The 27,217-nt window shown below is 45.5% G+C and overlaps 2 protein-coding genes across 2 annotated transcripts in view; both read left to right on the top strand.

Moving 5' to 3' along the window:
• The window catches only part of PUSL1 (pseudouridine synthase like 1), a 59,048-nt gene extending 45,415 nt beyond the window's left edge, over window positions 1-13,633 (top strand). The window contains 9 exon segments of the mRNA XM_070956285.1: window positions 5,783-5,832; window positions 5,834-5,909; window positions 5,912-5,966; window positions 7,349-7,498; window positions 9,397-9,477; window positions 11,312-11,393; window positions 13,093-13,215; window positions 13,218-13,263; window positions 13,574-13,633. Coding sequence (XP_070812386.1) covers window positions 5,783-5,832; window positions 5,834-5,909; window positions 5,912-5,966; window positions 7,349-7,498; window positions 9,397-9,477; window positions 11,312-11,393; window positions 13,093-13,215; window positions 13,218-13,263; window positions 13,574-13,593 — 683 coding nt within the window. The 3' untranslated portion in view covers window positions 13,594-13,633.
• A 2,016-nt stretch (window positions 13,634-15,649) lies between these two features.
• On the top strand, window positions 15,650-17,582 carry LOC139326027 (lysophosphatidic acid receptor 6-like). The gene has a single exon (XM_070956113.1). It carries the CDS (start codon window positions 15,916-15,918, stop codon window positions 17,011-17,013), a length of 1,098 nt encoding a protein of 365 aa, XP_070812214.1. The 5' UTR covers window positions 15,650-15,915; the 3' UTR covers window positions 17,014-17,582.
• The last annotated feature ends 9,635 nt before the right edge of the window (window positions 17,583-27,217 follow it).

Raw genomic sequence — 27,217 nt, 5'->3', positions numbered from 1 at the left:
GTGTCTGTTTTTGCATTTGGTTTCAAAAAAAAAATTAGCTTCAAAAAACATTTTGGTTCCTGGGCAGCATTTTCCTGACCGCGGAGTCATGCGTTTTCTTCCCCAGGCACCAAAAAGGCTTGATTTTTAAAAAGTGGAAACAACACCATTTTTAGACATGGAATTTCACCCCGAAACTCATCCTGGTGTCTGTTTTTGCATTTGGTTTCAAAAAAAAAAATTGGCTTCAAAAAACATTTTGGTTCCTGGGCAGCATTTTCCTGACCGCGGAGTCATGCGTTTTCTTCCCCAGGCACCAAAAAGGCTTGATTTTTAAAAAGTGGAAACAACACCATTTTTAGACATGGAATTTCACCCCGAAACTCATCCTGGTGTCTGTTTTTGCATTTGGTTTAAAAAAAAAAATTTGGCTTCAAAAAACATTTTGGTTCCGGGGCAGCATTTTCCTGACCGCGGAGTCATGCGTTTTCTTCCCCAGGCACCAAAAAGGCTCGATTTTTAAAAAGTGGAAACAACACCATTTTTAGACATGGAATTTCACCCCGAAACTCATCCTGGTGTCTGTTTTTGCATTTGGTTTAAAAAAAAAAATTGGCTTCAAAAAACATTTTGGTTCCTGGGCAGCATTTTCCTGACCGCGGAGTCATGCGTTTTCTTCCCCAGGCACCAAAAAGGCTCGATTTTTAAAAAGTGGAAACAACACCATTTTTAGACATGGAATTTCACCCCGAAACTCATCCTGGTGTCTGTTTTTGAATTTGGTTTAAAAAAAAAAAATTGGCTTCAAAAAACGTTTTGGTTCCTGGGCAGCATTTTCCTGACCGCGGAGTCATGCGTTTTCTTCCCCAGGCACCAAAAAGGCTCGATTTTTAAAAAGTGGAAACAACACCATTTTTAGACATGGAATTTCACCCCGAAACTCATCCTGGTGTCTGTTTTTGCATTTGGTTTCAAAAAAAAAAAATTGGCTTCAAAAAACATTTTGGTTCCTGGGCAGCATTTTCCTGACCGCGGAGTCATGCGTTTTCTTCCCCAGGCACCAAAAAGGCTTGATTTTTAAAAAGTGGAAACAACACCATTTTTAGACATGGAATTTCCCCCCGAAACTCATCCTGGTGTCTGTTTTTGCATTTGGTTTCAAAAAAAAAATTTGGCTTCAAAAAACATTTTGGTTCCTGGGCAGCATTTTCCTGACCGCGGAGTCATGCGTTTTCTTCCCCAGGCACCAAAAAGGCTTGATTTTTAAAAAGTGGAAACAACACCATTTTTAGACATGGAATTTCACCCCGAAACTCATCCTGGTGTCTGTTTTTGCATTTGGTTTAAAAAAAAAAAATTGGCTTCAAAAAACATTTTGGTTCCGGGGCAGCATTTTCCTGACCGCGGAGTCATGCGTTTTCTTCCCCAGGCACCAAAAAGGCTCGATTTTTAAAAAGTGGAAACAACACCATTTTTAGACATGGAATTTCACCCCGAAACTCATCCTGGTGTCTGTTTTTGAATTTGGTTTAAAAAAAAAAAATTGGCTTCAAAAAACGTTTTGGTTCCTGGGCAGCATTTTCCTGACCGCGGAGTCATGCGTTTTCTTCCCCAGGCACCAAAAAGGCTCGATTTTTAAAAAGTGGAAACAACACCATTTTTAGACATGGAATTTCACCCCGAAACTCATCCTGGTGTCTGTTTTTGCATTTGGTTTCAAAAAAAAAAAATTGGCTTCAAAAAACATTTTGGTTCCTGGGCAGCATTTTCCTGACCGCGGAGTCATGCGTTTTCTTCCCCAGGCACCAAAAAGGCTTGATTTTTAAAAAGTGGAAACAACACCATTTTTAGACATGGAATTTCCCCCCGAAACTCATCCTGGTGTCTGTTTTTGCATTTGGTTTCAAAAAAAAAATTTGGCTTCAAAAAACATTTTGGTTCCTGGGCAGCATTTTCCTGACCGCGGAGTCATGCGTTTTCTTCCCCAGGCACCAAAAAGGCTTGATTTTTAAAAAGTGGAAACAACACCATTTTTAGACATGGAATTTCACCCCGAAACTCATCCTGGTGTCTGTTTTTGCATTTGGTTTAAAAAAAAAAAATTGGCTTCAAAAAACATTTTGGTTCCGGGGCAGCATTTTCCTGACCGCGGAGTCATGCGTTTTCTTCCCCAGGCACCAAAAAGGCTCGATTTTTAAAAAGTGGAAACAACACCATTTTTAGACATGGAATTTCACCCCGAAACTCATCCTGGTGTCTGTTTTTGAATTTGGTTAAAAAAAAAAAATTGGCTTCAAAAAACATTTTGGTTCCTGGGCAGCATTTTCCTGACCGCGGAGTCATGCGTTTTCTTCCCCAGGCACCAAAAAGGCTCGATTTTTAAAAAGTGGAAACAACACCATTTTTAGACATGGAATTTCACCCCGAAACTCATCCTGGTGTCTGTTTTTGCATTTGGTTTCAAAAAAAAAATTTGGCTTCAAAAAACATTTTGGTTCCTGGGCAGCATTTTCCTGACCGCGGAGTCATGCGTTTTCTTCCCCAGGCACCAAAAAGGCTCGATTTTTAAAAAGTGGAAGCAACACCATTTTTAGACATGGAATTTCACCCCGAAACTCATCCTGGTGTCTGTTTTTGCATTTGGTTTCAAAAAAAAAAAATTGGCTTCAAAAAACATTTTGGTTCCTGGGCAGCATTTTCCTGACCGCGGAGTCATGCGTTTTCTTTCCCAGGCACCAAAAAGGCTCGATTTTTAAAAAGTGGAAACAACACCATTTTTAGACATGGAATTTCACCCCGAAACTCATCCTGGTGTCTGTTTTTGCATTTGGTTTCAAAAAAAAAATTTGGCTTCAAAAAACATTTTGGTTCCTGGGCAGCATTTTCCTGACCGCGGAGTCATGCGTTTTCTTCCCCAGGCACCAAAAAGGCTCGATTTTTAAAAAGTAGAAGCAACACCATTTTTAGACATGGAATTTCACCCCGAAACTCATCCTGGTGTCTGTTTTTGCATTTGGTTTCAAAAAAAAAAATTGGCTTCAAAAAACATTTTGGTTCCTGGGCAGCATTTTCCTGACCGCGGAGTCATGCGTTTTCTTTCCCAGGCACCAAAAAGGCTCGATTTTTAAAAAGTGGAAACAACACCATTTTTAGACATGGAATTTCACCCCGAAACTCATCCTGGTGTCTGTTTTTGAATTTGGTTTCAAAAAAAAAAAATTGGCTTCAAAAAACATTTTGGTTCCTGGGCAGCATTTTCCTGACCGCGGAGTCATGCGTTTTCTTTCCCAGGCACCAAAAAGGCTTGATTTTTAAAAAGTGGAAACAACACCATTTTTAGACATGGAATTTCACCCCGAAACTCATCCTGGTGTCTGTTTTTGCATTTGGTTTCAAAAAAAAAAATTGGCTTCAAAAAACATTTTGGTTCCTGGGCAGCATTTTCCTGACCGCGGAGTCACGATGGATCGGAAAAGACTTCGCAACTTTACAGTAACAATCACATTCCCCCCACAGTTTTGACAGTCAAGGTAATTTGATGGACGAGGTTTTCCAACTTTCCAATTTGCCTGGACAAGAGGTTTTTCCAACTTTTTTAGGCCAAGGAACTTTTTTAGATTTTTTTTAAAAAAATGTTTCTCAGAATACCCGATAAGAGAGGCAATGCTCTTGGGATCAAAAAACGGATGGGATCAAGTAAAGTTTTTTTTTGTTTTTTCGCTCATAGTCTTTCACAAAACCTCAGGTTTCCCAGAACAGAGTCTGGGGGGAAAAAACTCCCTTCTTAGGCAGTGAGAAATTTGCCAGGTTGAGTGATAGCAGGAAGAATTGAAATAATTGGAATTTAGCATGTCGGTGACAGCTGTTATTCATATACGGATTTGTGTCTGCACCTGCCACTTTAATATTTTCATTTGCTTTTTAACCTTGTTAGGCATTTCATTATTGAAAAGGCAATTATTTCACACAAAAGCCCCTGCCACTCATTCTTAGCAAAAAAAAATTAAAAAATCTTCTTTTAACCTACCCCGAGTGGGTATATTTTGCTTCTTGCCTTCAGAACTATCGCTTGCTTTAACTTCGAGACTAAAAGGAGATAAATGTACTGGGAGTAATAATTATTACCGTAATTATCTATATTATGCTTAAAAAGTGGGTTTAAAAGCTTCTGTTGGAATAACAGAAACAGCCAGAAGTGCTAAGGCAGCTGAACCAAGTTAATTCTGTACCTGCTCAACCGCAACAGGTAGGAAAGAGTACGATGCTGTGGGTCTGGAAGTTTGTGTTTTTTTTAAAAAAAACTGGCCTTAGGTGATCAGAGGGGACGTGGTGGCTCAGTGGGTGGCTAGGATGCTGAGCTTGTCGATCGAAAGGTCGGCAGTTCGGCGGTTCGAATCCCGAGCGCCGCGTCACGGGGTGAGCTCCCGTGACTTGTCCCGGCTTCTGCCAACCTAGCAGTTCGAAAGCACGTTAAAAAAAAGACAAGTAGAAAAATAGGGACCACCGTTGGTGGGAAGGGAACAGTGTTTCGTGCGCCTTTGGCGTTGAGTCATGCCGGCCGCATGACCGCGGAGACGTCTTCGGACAGCGCTGGCTCTTCGGCTTTGAAAGGGAGATGAGCACCGCCCCCTAGAGTCGGGAACGACTAGCACATCTGTGCGAGGGGAACCTTTTTACCTTTACCTAAGGGGGAAAATGGCCAAAATTGGGCCTGCTGCTGCTCTCCTTGAGGGCGATTTCACAAATCTGGAGCTCTCCCAAAAGAAAACGAGCAGGACTGAATGGTCTGCTTTGTTTTTCAACTTTTTTATTTTTAATGTGCCGGCTTGGGGGGGAGGGGGAAGGGGAAGGGGGGGTCTACTTTCCTGGCTAGGACTTTTCATTCCCCCCCTCCCCAGTTTTCTGGTGTCCCCCCCCCCCTTTTTTTTTTTTCTGGGACAAAAAAAGTTATCCTGACGAGATCTCTGGAAAGAAATCTTTTTTCTTGGACCCCAAAAGTCTGTGCCGGGGCCAAGAATTTCTTCCCAAGCAATCAAAAGCCCTCAGCTCCTTTGGAGAAACAAAAGGAAGCGGAGAGGGAAATGCAGGAGAGGTTTTTTAAAAAAAAAAATTGGCTGGCCTTGGGATGATTATTTGCAACCAGATCCTACTGGATCCTGCTCCCCTTCCCCTCCCTCTCCCCAGCCGTGAGAGCTTTTCCAATTGTCCTCTGCCTCGGTGACCCTCGTAATATGCCACGTCCTTAAAGCAGGAGGATTTGCAAGTAGCTCCTTCCACCTGGTCACCTAAGTAAAGGTAAAGGTTCCCCTCGCACATATCTGCTAGTCGTTCCTGACTCTAGGGGGCGGTGCTCATCTCCGTTTCTAAGCTGAAGAGCCAGTGCTGTCCGAAGACGCCTCCGTGGTCATGTGGCCGGCATGACTCAACGCCAAAGGTGCACGGAACGCTGTTCCCTTCCCACCAAAGGTGGTCCCTATTTTCCTACTTGCATTTTTTTTACGGGCTTTCGAACTGCTAAATTGGCAGAAGCTGGGACAAGTCACGGGAGCTCACCCCGTTCCGCGGCACCAGGGATTCGAACCGCCAACCTTTCAATCGACAATCTCAGCATCATAGCCACCCACTGAGCCACCACGTCCCCTCTGGTCACCTAAGGCCAGTTTAAAAAACAAACAAACTTCCAGACAACCAGAACTCCATAAAGCAAAATTTGTGGCCGTTTCTGTGTTTCTCCTCCGGCTTTTTCAGCTACAAATGTGTAAACCTCTAAAACTTCCCCATATATGATGGTCTGGTTTTTTTTCCCCCTCCCCTCCTTTGCAGAAAGCTGCAGAAAAGCTCAAAGCATCCGAACCCAGTCAAATTTGTCATCTCCAGCCGCACGGACGCTGGGGTGCATGCCTTCTGCGACAGCGGCCACCTTGACGTCCAGAGGAAGACCTCCTTGTTCGAGTACTCAACAAGCATCTCGGTTCCGAGCCCATCCGGTGAGTTTCTTAAAAGTTTCCAGACATGGTGGATTTTTAATCGCTTTGGTAGCCCGGTAGTGAACCAGAGACCTGACTTCAAATCTCTGCTCTCCTGTGAGTTGAGCTAGAAGACCTCCAAAGTCCCTTCCAAGTCTGCTATTCTGTGAAAAACAAGGTAGCGCTGGTACTTGTTTTAGTGCAAGTCAATTCCCTTGTTTTGTTTTCAGTGGCCCCTGAAAGTAAAACCAGAGCTGGCATCGCACCGCCAGATCTTCCTCCCCTGCGATCTCTGTGGTTGTCATGGCATCGGTGGCACCGTCTCGGGGTGCGCCCACCTGCTCTCCTGGCGGGCTGTGCTATTTGGGGACGAGGCGGAAGCTGCATCTCATTCAGACGTTACATAAGCCGGATCCTCTCGCCCCCCCACGGCCTGGTCTTTTTTTATTATTATTTTTAAAATAAACACATCCATAGAGAGGCTCATGTTTTTCCTACTTCTGGTCCCCCAAATGGTGGAGCAGAGGCACCGTCTGCTGGAGAGCGGTGGTGAGCCTTTGCGAGAGGAGAAATGTTAAGATGTGACGTCCTGCCCCCCTCCCCAGCCTTTGCGGGAGAGGGGGGCCTAACAGCAAGGAAATAGTCAGGCTGCCCTCCCCATTGCTCAGAGGCACTAAAGAAGGCCAAGAGCCAGAGGAGCAGGGGTGGGGCTGCTGGGGGTTCGCAGGGGTTCGGGAGAACCTCTAGCTAAGATTCTGTGCAGTTCGGAGAACCCTCAAATCCCACTCTTGGCTGGCCCCCGCCCACCCTGCCCCACCCCTCCCCTCCCAGGAGTCCCTACACAGCCTGTTTTGGATGCGAGATAAGTGCAGGGCGCATGCGGAGGCTCACGGAGAGCAAAAAACGGTCCTACCGGAAGTTTGGGAAGGCCGGAAACGGGCCCATTTCCAGCCTCCAGAGGGCCTTCGGAGCCTGGGGAGGCCGTTTTCACCCTCCCAGAGGCTCGAATAAAACCTCCAGAACCTGGGGAGGGCAAAAACGCACCCCTGTCCGCCCGCCGTGGTGCAGGAGGCCGACTAGGCTATGGCTAGCCCACCCAGCAACCAGGCAGAGAACCCCTTGCTAACATTTTTGAGGCCCACCCCTGCAGAGGACACGTTCAGACTGACAACTGACTCCCTCAGGAAAACGCTTGCCAGTTGAACAAGGACTTGGGAAGTCTTGGGTTCGAGTCTACCCTTGGTCCCGGACACTCACTGGATTACTTTGTGCCAGGCAACTCTTGTCTTACTCTTAAGGCTGGGGGAAATAAAATGAAGGGAGATCTTCGCATAAAAGCCACACTGAATGAAAGACGGCGGAGAAATTCAATCGCTACCTCTTCCCCTTTCTTTCCCCCAAAGCGTTCTGAGCGCTTGTAGGGTTTCCAGCAACTTCCACGCCCGTTTCTTGGCCCGGGCCAGGACGTATGTTTATCGAGTGGCCACAGGATGCACAGCCTATTCTGATCTGCCGGTCTTTGAACGGGATCTCTGCTGGGCAAACTGGCGCAGGTAAGTTGGTGTTTGTGGATCCAGCCAATTGGTTTCTTCCCCCCCCCCCACCTGTCCCACACCCACTTTTGAGCCGTAACATTTCCGATGTCAAAGCTGGGTCTCCAACCGGGGCCTGCAAGATCTTCTTCACCAATCTGGGTTGAGTAAGTCATTCAGAGCCGGCTCGGAGAAAAAAAAACGACCCTGGCATCTGCAGTGTAACCAGGTCACCCATAAATTATGCTGTGACAGGAATGTGCCAGGACATGCGTGAACACACTTCCGCAATCTGCTTACTCTCCGTGAGTTGCTGCTGAAACAGCCACGGAGTCGCCTCGCTGGGGATCGTCAGATCTCGATGGCTCAGCAAGTTTTCTCCGAGCTTCGGCCAGGCTGATAGGGAAAAGATAGCAGTCTCAAACAGTTGAAGGAGCCAACAGTCTGCCATAGCTGCTTAATTCAATCAAGTTAAGGGTGTGTGTGGTTTTTTTTCCCCCTGGATTGGGTCCCACGGTCCGTAAAACCTGATCTCTTGGTGCCTTAATACCGTGTTTCCCTGAAAATAAGACAGCCCCTGATAAGAAGCTCAATTGGGCTTTTGACCGCCTGTGCTAAAATAAGCCCTCCCCGAAAATAAGCCCTTCCCGAAAATATTTAAAAGCATGCACAGCTGGTCCCTGCCATTTTCTCTGGTTAGGATTAGGGCAGGGGTCAGCAACCTGCGGCTCTGGAGCCGCATGCGGCTCTTTCATCCCTCTACTGCGGCTTCCTGTCACTCAAAATATGCATCAAAACTGCCAATGTGCGACACCTGCCAACACGCGATTTATTGAGCTTTTCAACTCCCGGTAGGCCAACCATGGATAAATTGAAGAAAAGAAAAGTTTCAGAAGAAAACAAGGTTTAATTCAACTACATATGATAGTTTTGTGGCCGCTCAAGAAATAGGCACGGGAAGGGTTTTGTGGCTCCCGGTGTTTTCTTTTCTGTGGGAAATGGGTCCAAATGGCTCTTTGAATGTTTTAAGGTTGCAGATCCCTGGGTTAGGGAGACAGAGCTGGAAATCAGGTAAGACGGCAAGAGGAGCCCCGTCTTGCTCCACGCGCCCCAAAATAATAAGACCTCCCCGAAAATAAGGCCAAGCGCTTATTTTGGGGTTCAAAAAAATACAAGACAGAGTCTTATTTTTGGGGAAACACGGTAGATGTGGCTGCAATTTTCTTTGGTAGAGTTGGAAGTACATTGCCCTCGCTTTCTTGCAGATTTCTGCTTTTATTCGTAGAGAGAGCTTTCTCAGGGGTCTCCCACCCAAATACTCCCACCTAAATACTAACAAAATCCTACTCTGGATGGCCTTTTATCAAGGTGGCCCATTTTATCAGGCACTACTAGCTGATTCCTGCTGTAGAATTAAGGTACTCGTATTTCAATTGGCGTGAACAGGGGAAAAACAGACTGAATTTCTAAACAGCCACCAGTCAGAATTCCTTTCTATAAACTGTTTTTTTCAAATGCAAATTTATAATAGCCTTCAGCTATTATAAAATAGACAGAAATTGTGTCTTTCTATCCTGGAGAATATTAGAAGAATAGAATAGAATAGAATAGAATAGAATAGAATAGAATAGAATAGAATAGAATAGAATAGAATAGAATAGAATAGAATAGAATAGAATAGAATAGAATAGCAGAGTTGGGAGGGACCTTGGAGGTCTTCTAGTCCAACCCCCTGCCCAGGCAGGAAACCCTACACCACTTCAGACAAACGGTTATCCAACATCTTCTTAAAAACTTCCAGTGTTGGAACATTGACAACTTCTGGAGGCAAGTTGTTCCACTTATTAATTATTCTCATGAAATTTGTCCATTATCTGTCATGAAATTTCTCCGTAGCTTTTTCGCTGTTCACTTTGCAGCCTCCGGACTATTTCAAAGAGTCTGGCGAGTTTTGCTGTGGGCCGCCAGCGGCCAGCAGAGCTGGTGGCAGACTCAAGACAGTGAGGAGGTTGGGGAGGAACATGGGCCAATCCTGGAGTCTGGGGAAGGCTCTGATGAGGGCTCTGCATCGGAGGCAGAGAGGGGACCAGGGGCATTATGATAGGTATCAGCTGCCTTCAGAGTTAGACATCAGTGGGGCAGGAGAACAGCTGGAGCCTGTTCCCAGTGTGAGCTGCCAGGAGAAAGGAACAGCTAAGGAACAAGGGTCGACTCAGGAGTAAAGCCACAGGTGGACAGTGAATGGCCCCTCCCATAGCGAATAAAAAGGAACTAAAGAGGAGGGGAGTTTGCAGGAGACAATTAGTTTGCTTAATTGGTTCGTGACTCCTTGCCAAGTTTTTTTTTTAAAGTTTTTTTATTTTTTAAACAAACAAACATTTAATAAATCAGTCATTCCTTCCATGTGACATCTCGGTGTTGTCTCCAAAACTTCTTTTTCTTGTTTCTTCTATCTTCATTCTCGCCAAGTCCATTACAACAATTCTTCACTAACACAATATTCTAATTGTAGCATTTTTATACATAACTATTCAGTTAACTTATTTGTACCTCTTTTCTAACCGGTGGTAAAATTGATTCCATTTCTTAAAGTATTCTGAATCCTCTCTCTTTTTTTAAAAAAATTTGATTTATATACCGCCCTTCTCCGGAGACTCAGACTCCGGAGGTGGCTTTGAAACACCAGGATTGACAAGTGTCATCTGGAGGTGTGTCAGGAAGCAAGAAAGGAGGGAGGGGGGGAGAATATTATATCGCTAGAAATGGACTAAAAATGAAAAAGGGAGGATCTCGGAATGAACAGGCCTCCCAAGGATAAGAAACCTTCCTTTGAGTGTTTTGATGTTCGGCAATTTGCGTCTTAAGAAATTGAGTTTTGAAGGATTTAACTATAGTGTGAGATGGAAAAAAAAGGCTTTACTGGCAGGGAAGGTCTCTAGAGCTCTCCGTGGTCCTGAAAGCCATGCACTCTTCTATTTTGCTGAGGCTCAAGACTCAGAAAATTCACACCCCAACCGTGCACGAGTGTTTGCCAGCTTCATTGCGAACCTAAGGACTAGAAACTTGTCTGTCAGAGCGGCTTCCGAAAGGCAAAGTTACCCAAAACTGTGTCTTGCGACTTTTTATTTCGGACTGGGCTTGTGGCGGGAGGAGTTAGTTAGGTAAGGAGTGGGCAGGGTCAACAAGACACACAAACACACATCGCAAAAGCCATGTGGCTCTTGAAGGACATAGCTGTCGACTGGGGCTCTCCCAAGTTGCTTGGAGACCACCACCAGTGAAAGAGGATTCGAACTCTGCACCGGGTAAGCTAGCTTGTCAGGAAGAAGAATACGAGTTGAGCTTGAGCTGGCTATTTATCTGCAGGAAGAAGCTACCGTTCCTTGGTGCAACCTGAATCGCGTTGGCAAACACAATCGCAACTCGCTTTTTTTAGCGAGAGAGTCAAGGCAGGTCTTTGGGGCTTCCTTTCCAGATGGGACCCCCGTCTTGCCCACCCCGAGGGTTGCATTTCAAAACCGGAGAGCCATCTGAATGCGGGAGGAGGAGGAGGAGGAGGAAGGATTTGAATTCGCATCTGAAGCCCACGCGACGTGGACGTGGCTTCCCTTCAGGGCTGCTTCAGCCTGCCAGGTGGTGGGAGAAGGACCACCTGCTTAGCTGAGGGAGGCATTTCCACGTGATCCGGGAAAAGAATAAAATAAAAAAAGGCCTCGTGGTTGAATCCATGAGTTTTCCGAGGGAGTTTTTCCTACGCGGCTCCATCTCTCTCCAGGTTCGGCAATTTAATCTGCGTTATCCCCACCCACGAACGCTTGCCTGGCCTTTGCTCAGAAATGTCAGCAGGGAATTCATCATCAAACTGAAGTTTCTTCTAATGCTGGCTGCGCGCTGTAAGGCAACCAAGCACCAGCAGGTAGACTGCACCTGGACATGACGGAGCTTTTTAGCCCTTATGGATTCACCCACAACGGCCTTGTGGGTGAGTTTGGGTGGGAATCGGGTGATTTTGTGGTCCGCCAGCAGCCTGCGGAGCTGGCAGTGGAGTTGGACAGTGAGGAGGCTGGGGAGGACCATGGTCCAGTCCTGGGGCCTAGGGAAGGCCGAGGTTTGGCATTCCAGTTCAGCTGAAAGCCTTGCGGTCGGTCTGAAAAAGGGATCCTCTGAGCATTTTTAAAAATCGTATTGGGGGAAGAGTTCGAGGGGCTAAAAACTGAGGCAGGAGATGAAGACACCCCCCCCCCCCCCAGACACACACACACATCTGGAGAGGAAAATGGTTACGGATTTCCTGGTTTTGATTTATAAGTCCCAAATCCGCAGATTAACGCAGACTCCTTGACGGATGAATGGGGAAAGACAGACGGCTAACAGTAACAGTAACAGAATTGGAAGGGTCCTTGGAGGTCATCTAGTCCAGCCCTCTGCTCCCTCTGCTAGGGATTCGGACAGACTTGGGATCTCCTGAATTCGACCTCTTCTTCCAAATTTTTATAGAGGCTTTGGGTTAAATCCCAGATTATTCTTTGCTGTTGCATTCAGAGGTAGATAGCTTCTGTCCACAGAGGATCTGTACAGGCCTCCTGCTTGAGCGGGGGGTTGGACTAAATGACCTCCAAGGTCCCTTCCAACTCTGTTACTGTTTATTTATTTATGTATGTATGTATTGGTTCGATTTATATGCCGCCTTTCTCCGGAGACTCAGGGCGGCTTACAATGCGTTAAGCAATAGCCTTCATACTTTTGTATAGACCTGCTTAGTAGGGCTTTCGCCCCCCACTCCCAAGCGGTGTTCTTTTTTTTTATACAAAGTCAGTTTATTGCCCCCACAATCCGGGTCCTCATTTTACCTACCTTAGAAAGGATGGAAAGCTGAGTCAACCTTGAGCCTGGTGAGATTTGAACTCGCAGTAATTGCAGGCAGCTGGTGCTGCTTAACAGCACTTCAGTCCGCTGCGCCACCAATAGAATAAATGAATCATGTTGTGGATGATTCAGAGGCGAGGGAGAAGGCGAGGCCGGCTCTCGCGGAAGCATGCGCCTACATTGGGTTAGCCACGAGGAGAGGAGGTGGCTGGCTGGCTGTTTTCTGCCGGTACTTGCCAAAATAAAAAAATTAAAAAAGCCTTAAAGAGTTTCAATTCCCACACACACACATACACCGTCTTGTGGCTTGCTTCAAATTAGCTCCGAAAACAGCTGCCAAAACGCTCCTGGGTCTCGTCTGCCTCCGTCAACGGCGAGTGGGCGACGACGTGCCGTTTGCAATCTGCAGGAGCCCCCAGCTTTTGCTGCCGGTTGAAACGACGCGAGGGAATCGGGGATGGGTAGCAGTCTCGCCCTCCTTGGCCGAAGGGAAGAGAGCTTGCTTTTCCCCAAAAAAATATTGTTCCCGATAAGAGGAGTTTGAGATAATCCAGAAAATGGGTCGCTTCTCCTCCTCTGTTCAAACAGACGGGCTATTTCTTGGGGGTGGGGGTGGGGTCAGACTAGATGGCTTCCGAAGGACCCACCCAACCCTCCCAATTCCGTGTTTCCATTCCCTCGATTTTGCCCACCAATGGTGCCGATTCTGGAACTTTCTGTCGTTTTCAAACCTTATTTTTTAATCCTAGGTGCAGCGGATAGTCGGGGCATTGGTAGCTGTGGGTCAGTCCCGACCTCAACTGCATCACATCCAAGAACTCCTAGCGGCCCGGGACTTGATGGCTTATCCCCCAAACATCATGGCGCCCCCCCCCCCCCCGACGGACTCTTCCTCAAGCACGTGGAGTACTACAAAAGTGGTGAGCATCCAGGAAGTCTTTGGGCGTCTGGTGTTTCTAGTCCTCATGAAGACTCCAAGAACCAGCTCAAAATAGCTGTGCCGACAATATTTTTCTGTTTCCAAGGTTTTTTGGCACTGCGGTCCTCACAACAGGAGGTCTGCCAGGGATTGGATCTCTTGGTGATCTCCTCTACATTGCGATGGGGCGGGGGAGCTGACATCCACCATTTGCCTAAAGTTGAAACCAGTTCACTGCTCAAGTCTTCCAGCTGCTATTTTCTGTAATTCTCACCTTTGTTTGTTTTCTTTCTCCCTTCGTTGTCTTGCAGACTTGGAGACGGAAGATTGAAATGAACTGTTAATTTCTGCCTAGGGGGTCTGTCTGTCTGTCTGTCTGTCTATCTATCTATCTATCTATCTATCTATCTATCTATCTATCTATCTATCTATCTATCTATCTATCTATCTATCTATCTATATCTATGTAGGTCTTTGGTTATTCGGGTTTTCTCCCACGTAAAATTGGAAGTGTCTTGGCGACGTTTCGACGAAGTCTCATTCGTCATCTTCAGGCTGGTGTTTTCGGCTTCGTGCTTCTAGGAGCAATGTGTGATCGCAGCTGTTTCTTCCTTTTGCAATCACACATTGCTCCTAGAAGCACGAAGCCGAAAACACCAGCCTGAAGATGACGAACGAGACTTCGTCGAAACGTCGCCAAGACACTTCCAATTTTACGCGGGAGAAAACCCGAATAACCAAAGACCTACATACAAACACCCGCGAAAACCTCAGAAAACATCTATATCTACATCTACACACACATTGCTGGAGGAAGAAGGGGAAAATATCGCATTTTCTTACGCTCCGCAGGCATTTGTTAACAAACCTGCTAATCCGAAGTTTTATCTGCCAAGAAACGATTCTTTTTTGGGGTGGCTAAGGAAGGAACGACACTCTGAATGATTTCAGATTTAGTTCCTTCCTGGTCGTCCTAAGGCTGGGATGGCGAACGGTGGCACGCAGGGCCCTCTCTGCGGGCAGGCCAGCTGTCGCCCCAGCCCAGCTCCACCACACATGCGTGCACCTCCCACCGGCCAGCTGGTCTTCAAGTCTCATGCACATGCACAGGGGCGCTCACATTGCATTTTGGGAGTTCGCACACTGAATTTAAGGTTCTAGTCCCTAGTAATGAATGAAGAAACTACTGCTCGGTACAGAATTTGGTCTCCCCTCCACCAACGCAACCCCCAGCAAAGTACAAGCCTTTGCCAGCTTTCACTTGTGCCACACAACCGCATGGGTTGAGAGTTTGCAAAACACTTTTTTTAAGACTCTCTCTCAGAATCATGTATCTTAAATGTAGATTTAATCGCGCTTTTACACGTTAAAACACTGCGGAAAGAGTGAATCTTTTATTCTATTATTATTCTGCTGTCTTTTCACTCCCCACTCCCCTTATTAGGGTGGGGGGTGGAGATTGTAAAGGTCAGGAGGCTGATCTCATAAACTCTATAAACACTTTGGTTTTTCTGCTCTTAAATCTTGGGGGGGGGAAATGCCACCGCTTAACACTGAGCTGCGTATTTCTTGCCGCCTCGGGTTGCACTTTTTGCAAACCACAACGGCGAAAAAGTTTCTCTCCCCTGCTTCCTGCACAAAAGGTGTGTGGGAGGCCTCCTTCGGCTGACACGTAGGGGGTGCAGGGGAAGGCAACATCCTAAAAGTCAAAAGGAGACAAAAAGCAAGCTCAGATATCTTCACCGAATACCAGGACGGCTAAAGACAGATGCAAACAGGTAAGTTTTAATGGGTTTTTTTTTATAATTAGCGATGAAATGCACCTTTAAAATAAACCACCCGCCACAATTTTGAGTGCTTCTATCATCCTTTCTTTACTTCTCCCCCCTCCTCACCTTTAAGAATTTTCATAGTCCTGAAAACTTTGCCCAAACTTGCTAGGACAGGGGTCAGCAACCTGCGGCTCTGGAACCGCATGTGGCTCTTTCACCTCTCTGCTGCGGCTCCCTGGCACTCAAAATATGCGTCACAATCGCCAATGTGCGACACCTGCCAGCACGCGATTTATTGAGCTTTTCAACCCCCGGTAGGCCAACCATGGATAAATCCAAGGAAAGAAAAGTTTCAGAAGAAAACAGAACGTTTAATTCAACTACATAGGCTAGTTTTTGTGGCCGCTCAAGAAATAGTCAGGCATAGGGAGGGTTTTTGTGGCTCCCGGTGTTTTCTTTTCTGTGGGAAACGGGTCCAAATGGCTCTTTGAGTGTTGAAGGTTGCAAGACCCCTGTGCTAGGAACTTCTTCCTTCTCTGCAAACTGGTGCAATTCCTGCTTTCTTATGGCTACCGTGGTTGGGGATGATGGGTGCCCCAGTCCAATATTATAAAGAGAGGGGACTCTTGCTTCAGTATTTTGGCTAAACCGTGGTTTGCCCACCCCACCAAAGTCTCCCAACTTCAGGAATGCAGCCAGCCAGCCAGTTTTATTTTTATTTTTCAATTTTTCCCAAGTGGTTTCCTCGGATTGGCGCCCTTGTTTTCCAAGCTGACTTGAGGTGAGCTGCAGAGCCCGGCTGCCTTCCCTCCCAGCATGATGGGCTGAGAGAGGCTTCCTGCAGCTGATCAGGCCAGGGTACGAATCCTGCTCCAGAGAAGATGGAAAACCAGACGGCGGCCAACGCCAGCCAGGAATGCAGCCTTCGGGCTGACTTCCAGTACTTCCTCTTCCCCGCCATCTACATTCCCGTCTTCGTGCTGGGCTTGCTGGAGAACGGGGCCGCCCTCTACCTGCTGACCTGCCGGATCTCGCACCCGCCTCGCTCCTACGTCTACTTGCTTAGCCTGGCCGCGGTGGACACCTTGTTCGTCTGCATCCTGCCCTTCAAGATCCACTACCACCTTCACCACAACAACTGGGTCTTTGGGGACGTGGCCTGCCGCCTCACAGGGAGCATGTACTTCCTCAACATTTACCTCAGTATGGCCTTCTTCACCTCCATCTGCGTCGACCGCTACGTGGCCGTCTTGCACCCCTTGGCGTACCTCCGGATCAAGAGCGGCCACTACGCCCTGATCGCCGTTGTCCTCTGGGCGGTTGGTCTGAGCATTGCCGGCTCTCTGATCCTGGGAGGCCCCCTCGACGCCAAGGTCAGCGATGCCCACGTGTGCTTCGAGAGCTTTGGCGAAGCCTCCTGGAAGGGGCGCATGCTGCCTTACAACGTTTGCGTGCTGATCTTCGGCTTTCTCATCCCCTTCGTGGTGATCTTGATCACCTACCCACTGATCGCCCGGCGAATCTCCCGCATCTCGGAGAGCGCCATCAAAAGGAAGGCCCTGAACACTATCTACCTCATCCTCTTCATCTGCGTGTCCTGCTTTCTCCCCTTCCACCTCACCCACCTCCTCCATCTCCTGATGCGCCTCGGCCTCATCCGGAACTGCCACTTGGCCACCTCCATCTACCAGCTCCGCCGAGTCACCTTAGCCCTGGTTAGCTTCAACTGCTGCCTGAACCCCGTCTTGTATTACTACACCTTGGCCAACAAGCGGTGGCCCTGCCAGCTGCGTTGGCGGAAACGAACTTCCAAAGTCTACACCGTTAGCGGTGACCGCAGAGGACGCCCCGACCAGAGAACGGCGTTAAGCCCGGCTGCCAATGAGGTGATGCTGACGAACGTGCCGAGGAAGTTCGCTGGGGGTGTCGTTTGGCAAACGAGCCGCCTTGAGTCTTCGGAGGGGGGGGGCGGCATATAAATTGAATTAATTAAATTAAATTAAACTAAAAAGTTTAAATTTCACTCGTCGGTTTAGGTTGTGGAGAGGGGCTACCGCTGTCGGTCCGCCTTTCCAGATCAGTGGGGCGTTTCAAGTAAGAGCACTGGCCTTGGCCAAGAAGGGCAGGTGTGCTTAAAATTGTCATGTCGAAATTTCAGAATGCAAAGAGATGGTTTAAATCAGGGGTCCTCAAACTTTTTAAACGGGGCCAATTCACGGTCCCTCAGATTGTTGCGGGGGGGGAGGCTGGACCGGCTGGGTGGGCGTGGCCAATTAAACAGTCCATTAAACAATGCACACAAATTAAACTTTGTTTTGCTCCTGGGGGAGGTGTTTTATTTGCTTTTGTCTGCATGTTGCTCCTTTGGTTGAAATTTTTTTTTTACTAGATCATTTTTTCAGTTGTTTAGGAGTCTAGTGGTCCACTTCAGAAAACTCAGTTTTGCAGCAATTCTTCTCAGCTCCAAGGAGCTTGAGAAATATCTCTCTCTTCTCTTCCCTTTCTCTTTTTGTCTCACCCTCTCTCTGTCGCTCTCGCTATCTAAAATGGGCCATTTTGTCTCTCTTCTCTTTCAGTCTCTCTCTCTCTCTCTGTCTATCTATCTAAAATGGGCCATTTTCTCTCTGTCTCTCTTTTCTTTCAGTCTCTCCCTCTGTCTATCTATCTAAAATGGGCCATTTTCTCTGTCTCTCTTCTCTTTCAGTCTCTCCCTCTCTCTGTCTATCTATCTAAAATGGGCCATTTCTCTCCGACTGTCTTTCCCTCTATCTATCTATCTATCTATCTATCTATCTATCTATCTATCATCTATCTATCTATCTATCTATCTATCTATCATCTAAAATGGGCCATTTTCTCTCTGTCTCTCTTTCAGTCTCTCTCCCTCTCTCTGTATCTATCCTAAATGGGCCATTTTCTCTGTCTCTCCCTCTATCTATCTAAAATGGGCCATTTTCTCTCTGACTCTCTTCCCTCTCTTTCAGTCTCTCCCTCGCTCTGTCTATCTAAATGGGCCATTTTCTCTCTGTCTCTCTTCTCTTTCAGTCTCTCCCTCTATCTATCTAAAATGGGCCATTTTCTGTCTCTCCCTCTCTCTCTTTCAGTCTCTCCCTCTCTCTGTCTATCTATCTATCTATCTATCTATCTATCTAAAATGGGCCATTTTCTCTCTCTCTGTCTTTCTCTCTATCTGTCTATCTATCAAAAATGGGCCATTATCTCTCTCTCTTCTCTGTCTTTCAGTCTCTCCCTCTCTCTGTCTATCTATCTAAAATGGGCCATTTTGTCTCTGACTCTCTTCTCTCTTTCAGTCTCTCCCTCCCTCCCTCTGTCTATCTAAAATGGGCCATTTTCTCTCTGACTCTCTTTCTGTCTTTCCCTCTGTCTATCTATCTAAAATGGGCCATGTTAGGATATGGTTTGAGCCTAACTATGTTGTCCAGGCAATATAAGTGTACTGTAACTTTAATCTGTAAATATATTATGTGGCTTTAATGCTGAGTCATGCTGTAATTACATATTACTGGTTGTGAGAGTATTTAAGCAAGGTATTGTAACATGTTCAGTTGCTGCTATGCTATGCTGCCATTGTGTATGAAGATGATGAGATGATGAAGCTGCTATGAGAAGCTACCATTGAGAGGAGTTGCTATCTGCTAATCATCGTTTGATGGATCTGCAACCATTGTGGTTTGTGAACCAGAGTGAGTTTGTTATTCTAACCAACTACTGTTTGTTGGGTAAGAAGATTCTGTAACTACTGGACTGATTTACTGGCAAAGACTTGGAATTTGTTTAAAGACTATGACACCGTTTTTCTACTATAAAGTAAGCTTTTGATAAACCAGTTTGCATAATTCTTATTCATTGCTCTCAGCAACGTTTCTCTGTGCAATCTACTCTGCTGGTTGGTAACACAACAACATTTAAATATCTAAAATGGGCCATTTTCTCTCTCTCTTTCTGTCTCTCCCTCTCTCTGTCTATCTATCTATCTATCTATCTATCTAAAATGGGCCATTTTCTCTCCATCTCTCTTCTCTCTCTTTCTGTCTCTCCCTCTATCTATCTAAAATGGGCCATTTTCTCTCTGACTCTCTTCTCTCTCTTTCAGTCTCTCCCTCTCTCTGTCTATCTATCTAAAATGGGCCATTTTCTCTCCGTCTCTCTTCTCTCTCTTTCTGTCTCTCCCTCTCTCTGTCTATCTATCTAAAATGGGCCATTTTCTCTCCGTCTCTCTTCTCTCTCTTTCTGTCTCTCCCTCTATCTATCTAAAATGGGCCATTTTCTCTCTGACTCTCTTCTCTCTCTCCCTCTATCTAAAATGGGCCATTTTCTCTCTGTCTCTCTTCTCTCTCTTTCAGTCTCTCCCTCTCTCTGTCTATCTATCTAAAATGGGCCATTTTCTCTCCGTCTCCTCTCTCTTTCTGTCTCTCCCTTTCTCTGTCTATCTATCTAAAATGGGCCATTTTCTCTCCGTCTCTCTTCTCTCTCTTTCTGTCTCTCCCTCTCTCTGTCTATCTATCTAAAATGGGCCATTTTCTCTCCATCTCTCTTCTCTCTCTTTCTGTCTCTCCCTCTATCTATCTAAAATGGGCCATTTTCTCTCTGACTCTCTTCTCTCTCTCCCTCTATCTAAAATGGGCCATTTTCTCTCTGTCTCTCTTCTCTCTCTTTCAGTCTCTCCCTCTCTCTATCTATCTAAAATGGGCCATTTTCTCTCCGTCTCTCTTCTCTCTCTTTCTGTCTCTCCCTCTCTCTGTCTATCTATCTAAAATGGGCCATTTTCTCTCCGTCTCTCTTCTCTCTCTTTCTGTCTCTCCCTCTCTCTGTCTATCTATCTAAAATGGGCCATTTTCTCTCCGTCTCTCTTCTCTCTCTTTCTGTCTCTCCCTCTATCTATCTAAAATGGGCCATTTTCTCTCTGACTCTCTTCTCTCTCTCCCTCTATCTAAAATGGGCCATTTTCTCTCTGTCTCTCTTCTCTCTCTTTCAGTCTCTCCCTCTCTCTGTCTATCTATCTAAAATGGGCCATTTTCTCTCCGTCTCCTCTCTCTTTCTGTCTCTCCCTTTCTCTGTCTATCTATCTAAAATGGGCCATTTTCTCTCCGTCTCTCTTCTCTCTCTTTCTGTCTCTCCCTCTCTCTGTCTATCTATCTAAAATGGGCCATTTTCTCTCCATCTCTCTTCTCTCTCTTTCTGTCTCTCCCTCTATCTATCTAAAATGGGCCATTTTCTCTCTGACTCTCTTCTCTCTCTCCCTCTATCTAAAATGGGCCATTTTCTCTCTGTCTCTCTTCTCTCTCTTTCAGTCTCTCCCTCTCTCTATCTATCTAAAATGGGCCATTTTCTCTCCGTCTCTCTTCTCTCTCTTTCTGTCTCTCCCTCTCTCTGTCTATCTATCTAAAATGGGCCATTTTCTCTCCGTCTCTCTTCTCTCTCTTTCTGTCTCTCCCTCTCTCTGTCTATCTATCTAAAATGGGCCATTTTCTCTCCGTCTCTCTTCTCTCTCTTTCTGTCTCTCCCTCTCTCTGTCTATCTATCTAAAATGGGCCATTTTCTCTCCGTCTCTCTTCTCTCTCTTTCTGTCTCTCCCTCTCTCTGTCTATCTATCTAAAATGGGCCATTTTCTCTCCATCTCTCTTCTCTCTCTTTCTGTCTCTCCCTCTATCTATCTAAAATGGGCCATTTTCTCTCTGACTCTCTTCTCTCTCTCCCTCTATCTAAAATGGGCCATTTTCTCTCTGTCTCTCTTCTCTCTCTTTCAGTCTCTCCCTCTCTCTATCTATCTAAAATGGGCCATTTTCTCTCCGTCTCTCTTCTCTCTCTTTCTGTCTCTCCCTCTCTCTGTCTATCTATCTAAAATGGGCCATTTTCTCTCCGTCTCTCTTCTCTCTCTTTCTGTCTCTCCCTCTATCTAAAACGGGCCATTTTCTCTCTGACTCTCTTCTCTTTCAGTCTCTCCCTCTCTCTGTCTATCTAAAATGGGCCATTTTCTTTCTCTCTTCTCTCTCGTTCAGTCTCTCCCTCTCTCTATCTAAAATGGGCCATTCTGTCTCTCTTCTCTCTTTTTCAGTCTCTCCCTCTCTCTGTCTATCAATCTAAAATGGCCCATTTTCTCTCCGTCTCTCTTCTCTCTCTTTCAGTCTCTCCCTCTCTCTGTCTATCTATCTAAAATGGGCCATTTTCTCTGCCTCTCTTCTCTCTCTTTCAGTCTCTCCCTCCCTCTATCTATCTAAAATGGGCCATTTTCTCTGTCTCTCTTCTATTTCAGTCTCTCCCTCGCTCTGTCTATCTATCTAAAATGGGCCATTTTCTCTGTCTCTCTTCTCTCTTTCAGTCTCTCCCTCTCTCTGTCTATCTAAAATGGGCCATTTTCTCTCCGTCTCTCTTCTCTCTCTTTCTGTCTCTCCCTCTCTCTGTCTATCTATCTAAAATGGGCCATTTTTTCTCTGTCTCTCTTCTATTTCAGTCTCTCCCTCGCTCTGTCTATCTATCTAAAATGGGCCATTTTCTCTGTCTCTCTTCTCTCTTTCAGTCTCTCCCTCTCTGTCTATCTATCTAAAATGGGCCATTTTCTTTCTGTCTCTCTTCTCTCTCTTTCAGTCTCTCCCTCTCTCTGTCTATCTATCTAAAATGGCCCATTTTCTCTGTCTCTCTTCTCTCTCTTTCAGTCTCTCCTTCTCTCTGTCTATCTATCTAAAATGGGCCATTTTTTCTCTGACTCTCTTCTCTCTTTCAGTCTCTCCCTCTCTGTCTATCTATCTAAAATGGGCCATTTTTTCTCTGTCTCTCTTCTATTTCAGTCTCTCCCTCGCTCTGTCTATCTATCTAAAATGGGCCATTTTCTCTGTTTCTCTTCTCTCTTTCAGTCTCTCCCTCTCTGTCTATCTATCTAAAATGGGCCATTTTCTTTCTGTCTCTCTTCTCTCTCTTTCAGTCTCTCCCTCTCTCTGTCTATCTATCTAAAATGGCCCATTTTCTCTGTCTCTCTTCTCTCTTTCAGTCTCTCCTTCTCTCTGTCTATCTATCTAAAATGGGCCATTTTTTCTCTGACTCTCTTCTCTCTTTCAGTCTCTCCCTCTCTCTGTCTATCTAAAATGGGCCATTTTCTCTCCGTCTCTCTTCTCTCTCTTTCTGTCTCTCCCTCTCTCTGTCTATCTATCTAAAATGGGCCATTTTTTCTGTCTCTCTTCTATTTCAGTCTCTCCCTCGCTCTGTCTATCTATCTAAAATGGGCCATTTTCTCTGTCTCTCTTCTCTCTCTTTCAGTCTCTCCCTCTCTCTGTCTATCTATCTAAAATGGCCCATTTTCTCTGTCTCTCTTCTCTCTCTTTCAGTCTCTCCTTCTCTCTGTCTATCTATCTAAAATGGGCCATTTTTTCTCTGACTCTCTTCTCTCTTTCAGTCTCTCCCTCTCTGTCTATCTATCTAAAATGGGCCATTTTTTCTCTGTCTCTCTTCTATTTCAGTCTCTCCCTCGCTCTGTCTATCTATCTAAAATGGGCCATTTTCTCTGTTTCTCTTCTCTCCTTCAGTCTCTCCCTCTCTGTCTATCTATCTAAAATGGGCCATTTTCTTTCTGTCTCTCTTCTCTCTCTTTCAGTCTCTCCCTCTCTCTGTCTATCTATCTAAAATGGCCCATTTTCTCTGTCTCTCTTCTCTCTTTCAGTCTCTCCTTCTCTCTGTCTATCTATCTAAAATGGGCCATTTTTTCTCTGACTCTCTTCTCTCTTTCAGTCTCTCCCTCTCTCTGTCTATCTAAAATGGGCCATTTTCTCTCCGTCTCTCTTCTCTCTCTTTCTGTCTCTCCCTCTCTCTGTCTATCTATCTAAAATGGGCCATTTTTTCTGTCTCTCTTCTATTTCAGTCTCTCCCTCGCTCTGTCTATCTATCTAAAATGGGCCATTTTCTCTGTCTCTCTTCTCTCTCTTTCAGTCTCTCCCTCTCTCTGTCTATCTAAAATGGGCCATTTTCTCTCCGTCTCTCTTCTCTCTCTTTCTGTCTCTCCCTCTCTCTGTCTATCTATCTAAAATGGGCCATTTTTTCTCTGACTCTCTTCTCTCTTTCAGTCTCTCCCTCTCTGTCTATCTATCTAAAATGGGCCATTTTCTTTCTGTCTCTCTTCTCTCTCTTTCAGTCTCTCCCTCTCTCTGTCTATCTATCTAAAATGGCCCATTTTCTCTGTCTCTCTTCTCTCTCTTTCTGTCTCTCCCTCTCTCTGTCTATCTATCTAAAATGGGCCATTTTTTCTCTGACTCTCTTCTCTCTTTCAGTCTCTCCCTCTCTGTCTATCTATCTAAAATGGGCCATTTTCTTTCTGTCTCTCTTCTCTCTCTTTCAGTCTCTCCTTCTCTCTGTCTATCTATCTAAAATGGGCCATTTTCTCTGCCTCTCTTCTCTCTCTTTCAGTCTCTCCCTCTCTCTGTCTATCTATCTAAAATGGGCCATTTTCTTTCTGTCTCTCTTTTCTCTCTTTCAGTCTCTCCCTCTCTCTGTCTATCTATCTAAAATGGGCCATTTTCTCTGTCTCTCTTTTCTCTCTTTCAGTCTCTCCCTCTCTCTGTCTATCTATCTAAAATGGGCCATTTTCTCTCCGTCTCTCTTCTCTCTTTCAGTCTCTCCCAGTCTATCTCTCTAAAATGGGCCATTTTCTCTCTGTCTCTCTTCTCTCTATTTCAGTCTCTCCCTCGCTCTGTCTATCTATCTAAAATGGGCCATTTTCTCTGTCTCTCTTCTCTCTCTTTCAGTCTCTCCCTCTCTCTGTTTTATCTATCTAAAATGGGCTATTTTCTCTCTGTCTCTCTTCTCTCTCTTTCAGTCTGTCCCTCTCTCTATCAATCCTAAAGAGAGGGAGAGACTGAAAGAGAGAGAAGAGAGACAGAGAGAAAATGGCCCATTTTAGATAGATAGACAGAGAGGGGGAGAGACTGAAAGAGAGAGACAGAGAGACAATGGCCCATTTTAGATAGACAGAGAGGGAGAGACTGAAAGAAAATGGCCCATTTTAGATAGATAGACAGAGAGAGGGAGAGACTGAAAGAGAGAAGAGAGACAGAGAGAAAATGGCCCATTTTAGATAGACAGAGAGGGAGAGACTGAAAGAGAGAGAAGAGAGACAGAGAGAAAATGGCCCATTTTAGATAGATAGACAGAGAGGGGGAGAGACTGAAAGAGAGAGACAGAGAGACAATGGCCCATTTTAGATAGACAGAGAGGGAGAGACTGAAAGAGAGAGAAGAGAGACAGAGAGAAAATGGCCCATTTTAGATAGATAGAGGGAGAGACTGAAAGAGAGAGAAGAGAGACAGAAAATGGCCCATTTTAGATAGATAGACAGAGAGAGGGAGAGACTGAAAGAGAGAAGAGAGACGGAGAGAAAATGGCCCATTTTAGATAGATAGACAGAGAGAGGGAGAGACTGAAAGAGAAGAGAGTCAGAGAGAAAATGGCCCATTTTAGATAGATAGACAGAGAGAGGGAGAGACTGAGAGAGAGAGAGAAGAGAGGGAGAGAGAAAATGGCCCATTTTAGATAGACAGAGGGAGGGAGGGAGAGACTGAAATAGAGAGACAGAGAGACAATGGCCCATTTTAGATAGACAGAGAGAGGGAGAGACTGAAAGAGAGAGAAGAGAGACAAGAGAGAAAATGGCCCATTTTAGATAGACAGAGAGGGAGAGACTGAAAGAAAATGGCCCATTTTAGATAGATAGACAGAGAGAGGGAGAGACTGAAAGAGAGAAGAGAGACAGAGAGAAAATGGCCCATTTTAGATAGATAGACAGAGAGAGGGAGAGACTGAAAGAGAGAGAGAAGAGAGTCAGAGAGAAAATGGCCCATTTTAGATAGATAGAGGGAGAGACTGAAAGAGAGAGAAGAGAGACAGAAAATGGCCCATTTTAGATAGATAGACAGAGAGAGGGAGAGACTGAAAGAGAAAGAAGAGAGACAAGAGAGAAAATGGCCCATTTTAGATAGATAGACAGAGAGGGGGAGAGACTGAAAGAGAGAGACAGAGAGACAATGGCCCATTTTAGATAGACAGAGAGGGAGAGACTGAAAGAGAGAGAAGAGAGACAGAGAGAAAATGGCCCATTTTAGATAGATAGAGGGAGAGACTGAAAGAGAGAGAAGAGAGACAGAAAATGGCCCATTTTAGATAGATAGACAGAGAGAGGGAGAGACTGAAAGAGAGAAGAGAGACGGAGAGAAAATGGCCCATTTTAGATAGATAGACAGAGAGAGGGAGAGACTGAAAGAGAAGAGAGTCAGAGAGAAAATGGCCCATTTTAGATAGATAGACAGAGAGGGAGAGACTGAGAGAGAGAGAGAAGAGAGACAGAGAGAAAATGGCCCATTTTAGATAGACAGAGGGAGGGAGGGAGAGACTGAAATAGAGAGACAGAGAGACAATGGCCCATTTTAGATAGACAGAGAGAGGGAGAGACTGAAAGAGAGAGAAGAGAGACAAGAGAGAAAATGGCCCATTTTAGATAGACAGAGAGGGAGAGACTGAAAGAAAATGGCCCATTTTAGATAGATAGACAGAGAGAGGGAGAGACTGAAAGAGAGAAGAGAGACAGAGAGAAAATGGCCCATTTTAGATAGATAGACAGAGAGAGGGAGAGACTGAAAGAGAGAGAGAAGAGAGTCAGAGAGAAAATGGCCCATTTTAGATAGATAGAGGGAGAGACTGAAAGAGAGAGAAGAGAGACAGAAAATGGCCCATTTTAGATAGATAGACAGAGAGAGGGAGAGACTGAAAGAGAGAGAAGAGAGTCAGAGAGAAAATGGCCCATTTTAGATAGATAGACAGAGAGAGGGAGAGACTGAAAGAGAGAGAGAAGAGAGACAGAGAGAAAATGGCCCATTTTAGATAGATAGACAGAGGGAGGGAGAGACTGAAATAGAGAGACAGAGAGAAAATGGCCCATTTTAGATAGACAGAGAGGGAGAGACTGAAAGAGAGAGAAGAGAGACAGAAAATGGCCCATTTTAGATAGATAGACAGAGAGAGGGAGAGACTGAAAGAGAGAGAAGAGAGTCAGAGAGAAAATGGCCCATTTTAGATAGATAGACAGAGAGAGGGAGAGACTGAAAGAGAGAGAGAAGAGAGACAGAGAGAAAATGGCCCATTTTAGATAGATAGACAGAGGGAGGGAGAGACTGAAATAGAGAGACAGAGAGAAAATGGCCCATTTTAGATAGATAGAGAGAGGGAGAGACTGAAAGAGAGAGAAGAGAGACAGAGACAATGGCCCATTTTAGATAGACAGAGAGAGGGAGAGACTGAAAGAGAGAGAAGAGAGACAAGAGAGAAAATGGCCCATTTTAGATAGACAGAGAGGGAGAGACTGAAAGAAAATGGCCCATTTTAGATAGACAGAGAGAGAAGAGAGAGGGAGAGAAAATGGCCCATTTTAGATAGATAGACAGAGAGAGGGAGAGACTGAAAGAGAGAAGAGAGTCAGAGAGAAAATGGCCCATTTTAGATAGATAGACAGAGAGAGGGAGAGACTGAAAGAGAGAAGAGAGACAGAGAGAAAATGGCCCATTTTAGATAGATAGACAGAGAGAGGGAGAGACTGAAAGAGAGAGAAGAGAGACAGAAAGAAAATGGCCCATTTTAGATAGATAGACAGAGAGGGAGAGACTGAAAGAGAGAGAAAAGAGACAGAATGGCCCATTTTAAATAGATAGACAGAGAGAAGGAGAGACTGAAAGAGAGAGAAGAGAGACAGAGAGAAAATGGCCCATTTTAGATAGATAGACAGAGAGAGGGAGAGACTGAAAGAGAGAGAAGAGAGACAGAAAGAAAATGGCCCATTTTAGATAGATAGACAGAGAGGGAGAGACTGAAAGAGAGAGAAGAGAGACAGAATGGCCCATTTTAAATAGATAGACAGAGAGAAGGAGAGACTGAAAGAGAGAGAAGAGAGACAGAGAGAAAATGGCCCATTTTAGATAGATAGACAGAGAGAGGGAGAGACTGAAAGAGAGAGAGAAGGGAGACAGAGAGAAAATGGCCCATTTTAGATAGACAGAGAGAGGGAGAGACTGAAAGAGAGAGAAGAGAGAGAGAGAAAATGGCCCATTTTAGATAGATAGATAGAGGGAAAGACAGAAAGAGAGAAGAGAGTCAGAGAGAAAATGGCCCATTTTAGATAGAAATTGTTGGCCT

Source organism: Pituophis catenifer, unplaced genomic scaffold, assembly GCF_029215685.1.
Source record: "Pituophis catenifer annectens isolate HBS135680 unplaced genomic scaffold, rPitCat1.0.hap2 SCAF_18, whole genome shotgun sequence".
Classification (NCBI taxonomy): Eukaryota; Metazoa; Chordata; class Lepidosauria; order Squamata; family Colubridae; genus Pituophis; species Pituophis catenifer.
Note: the sequence above shows the minus strand (reverse complement) of the source record. Positions and strands in the feature narration are given on the sequence as shown.

Excerpts from the sequence above, each read along its gene's own strand:
- LOC139326027 (XM_070956113.1), top strand. The coding sequence starts at position 15,916 with ATGGAAAACCAGACGGCGGCCAACGCCAGCCAGGAATGCAGCCTTCGG.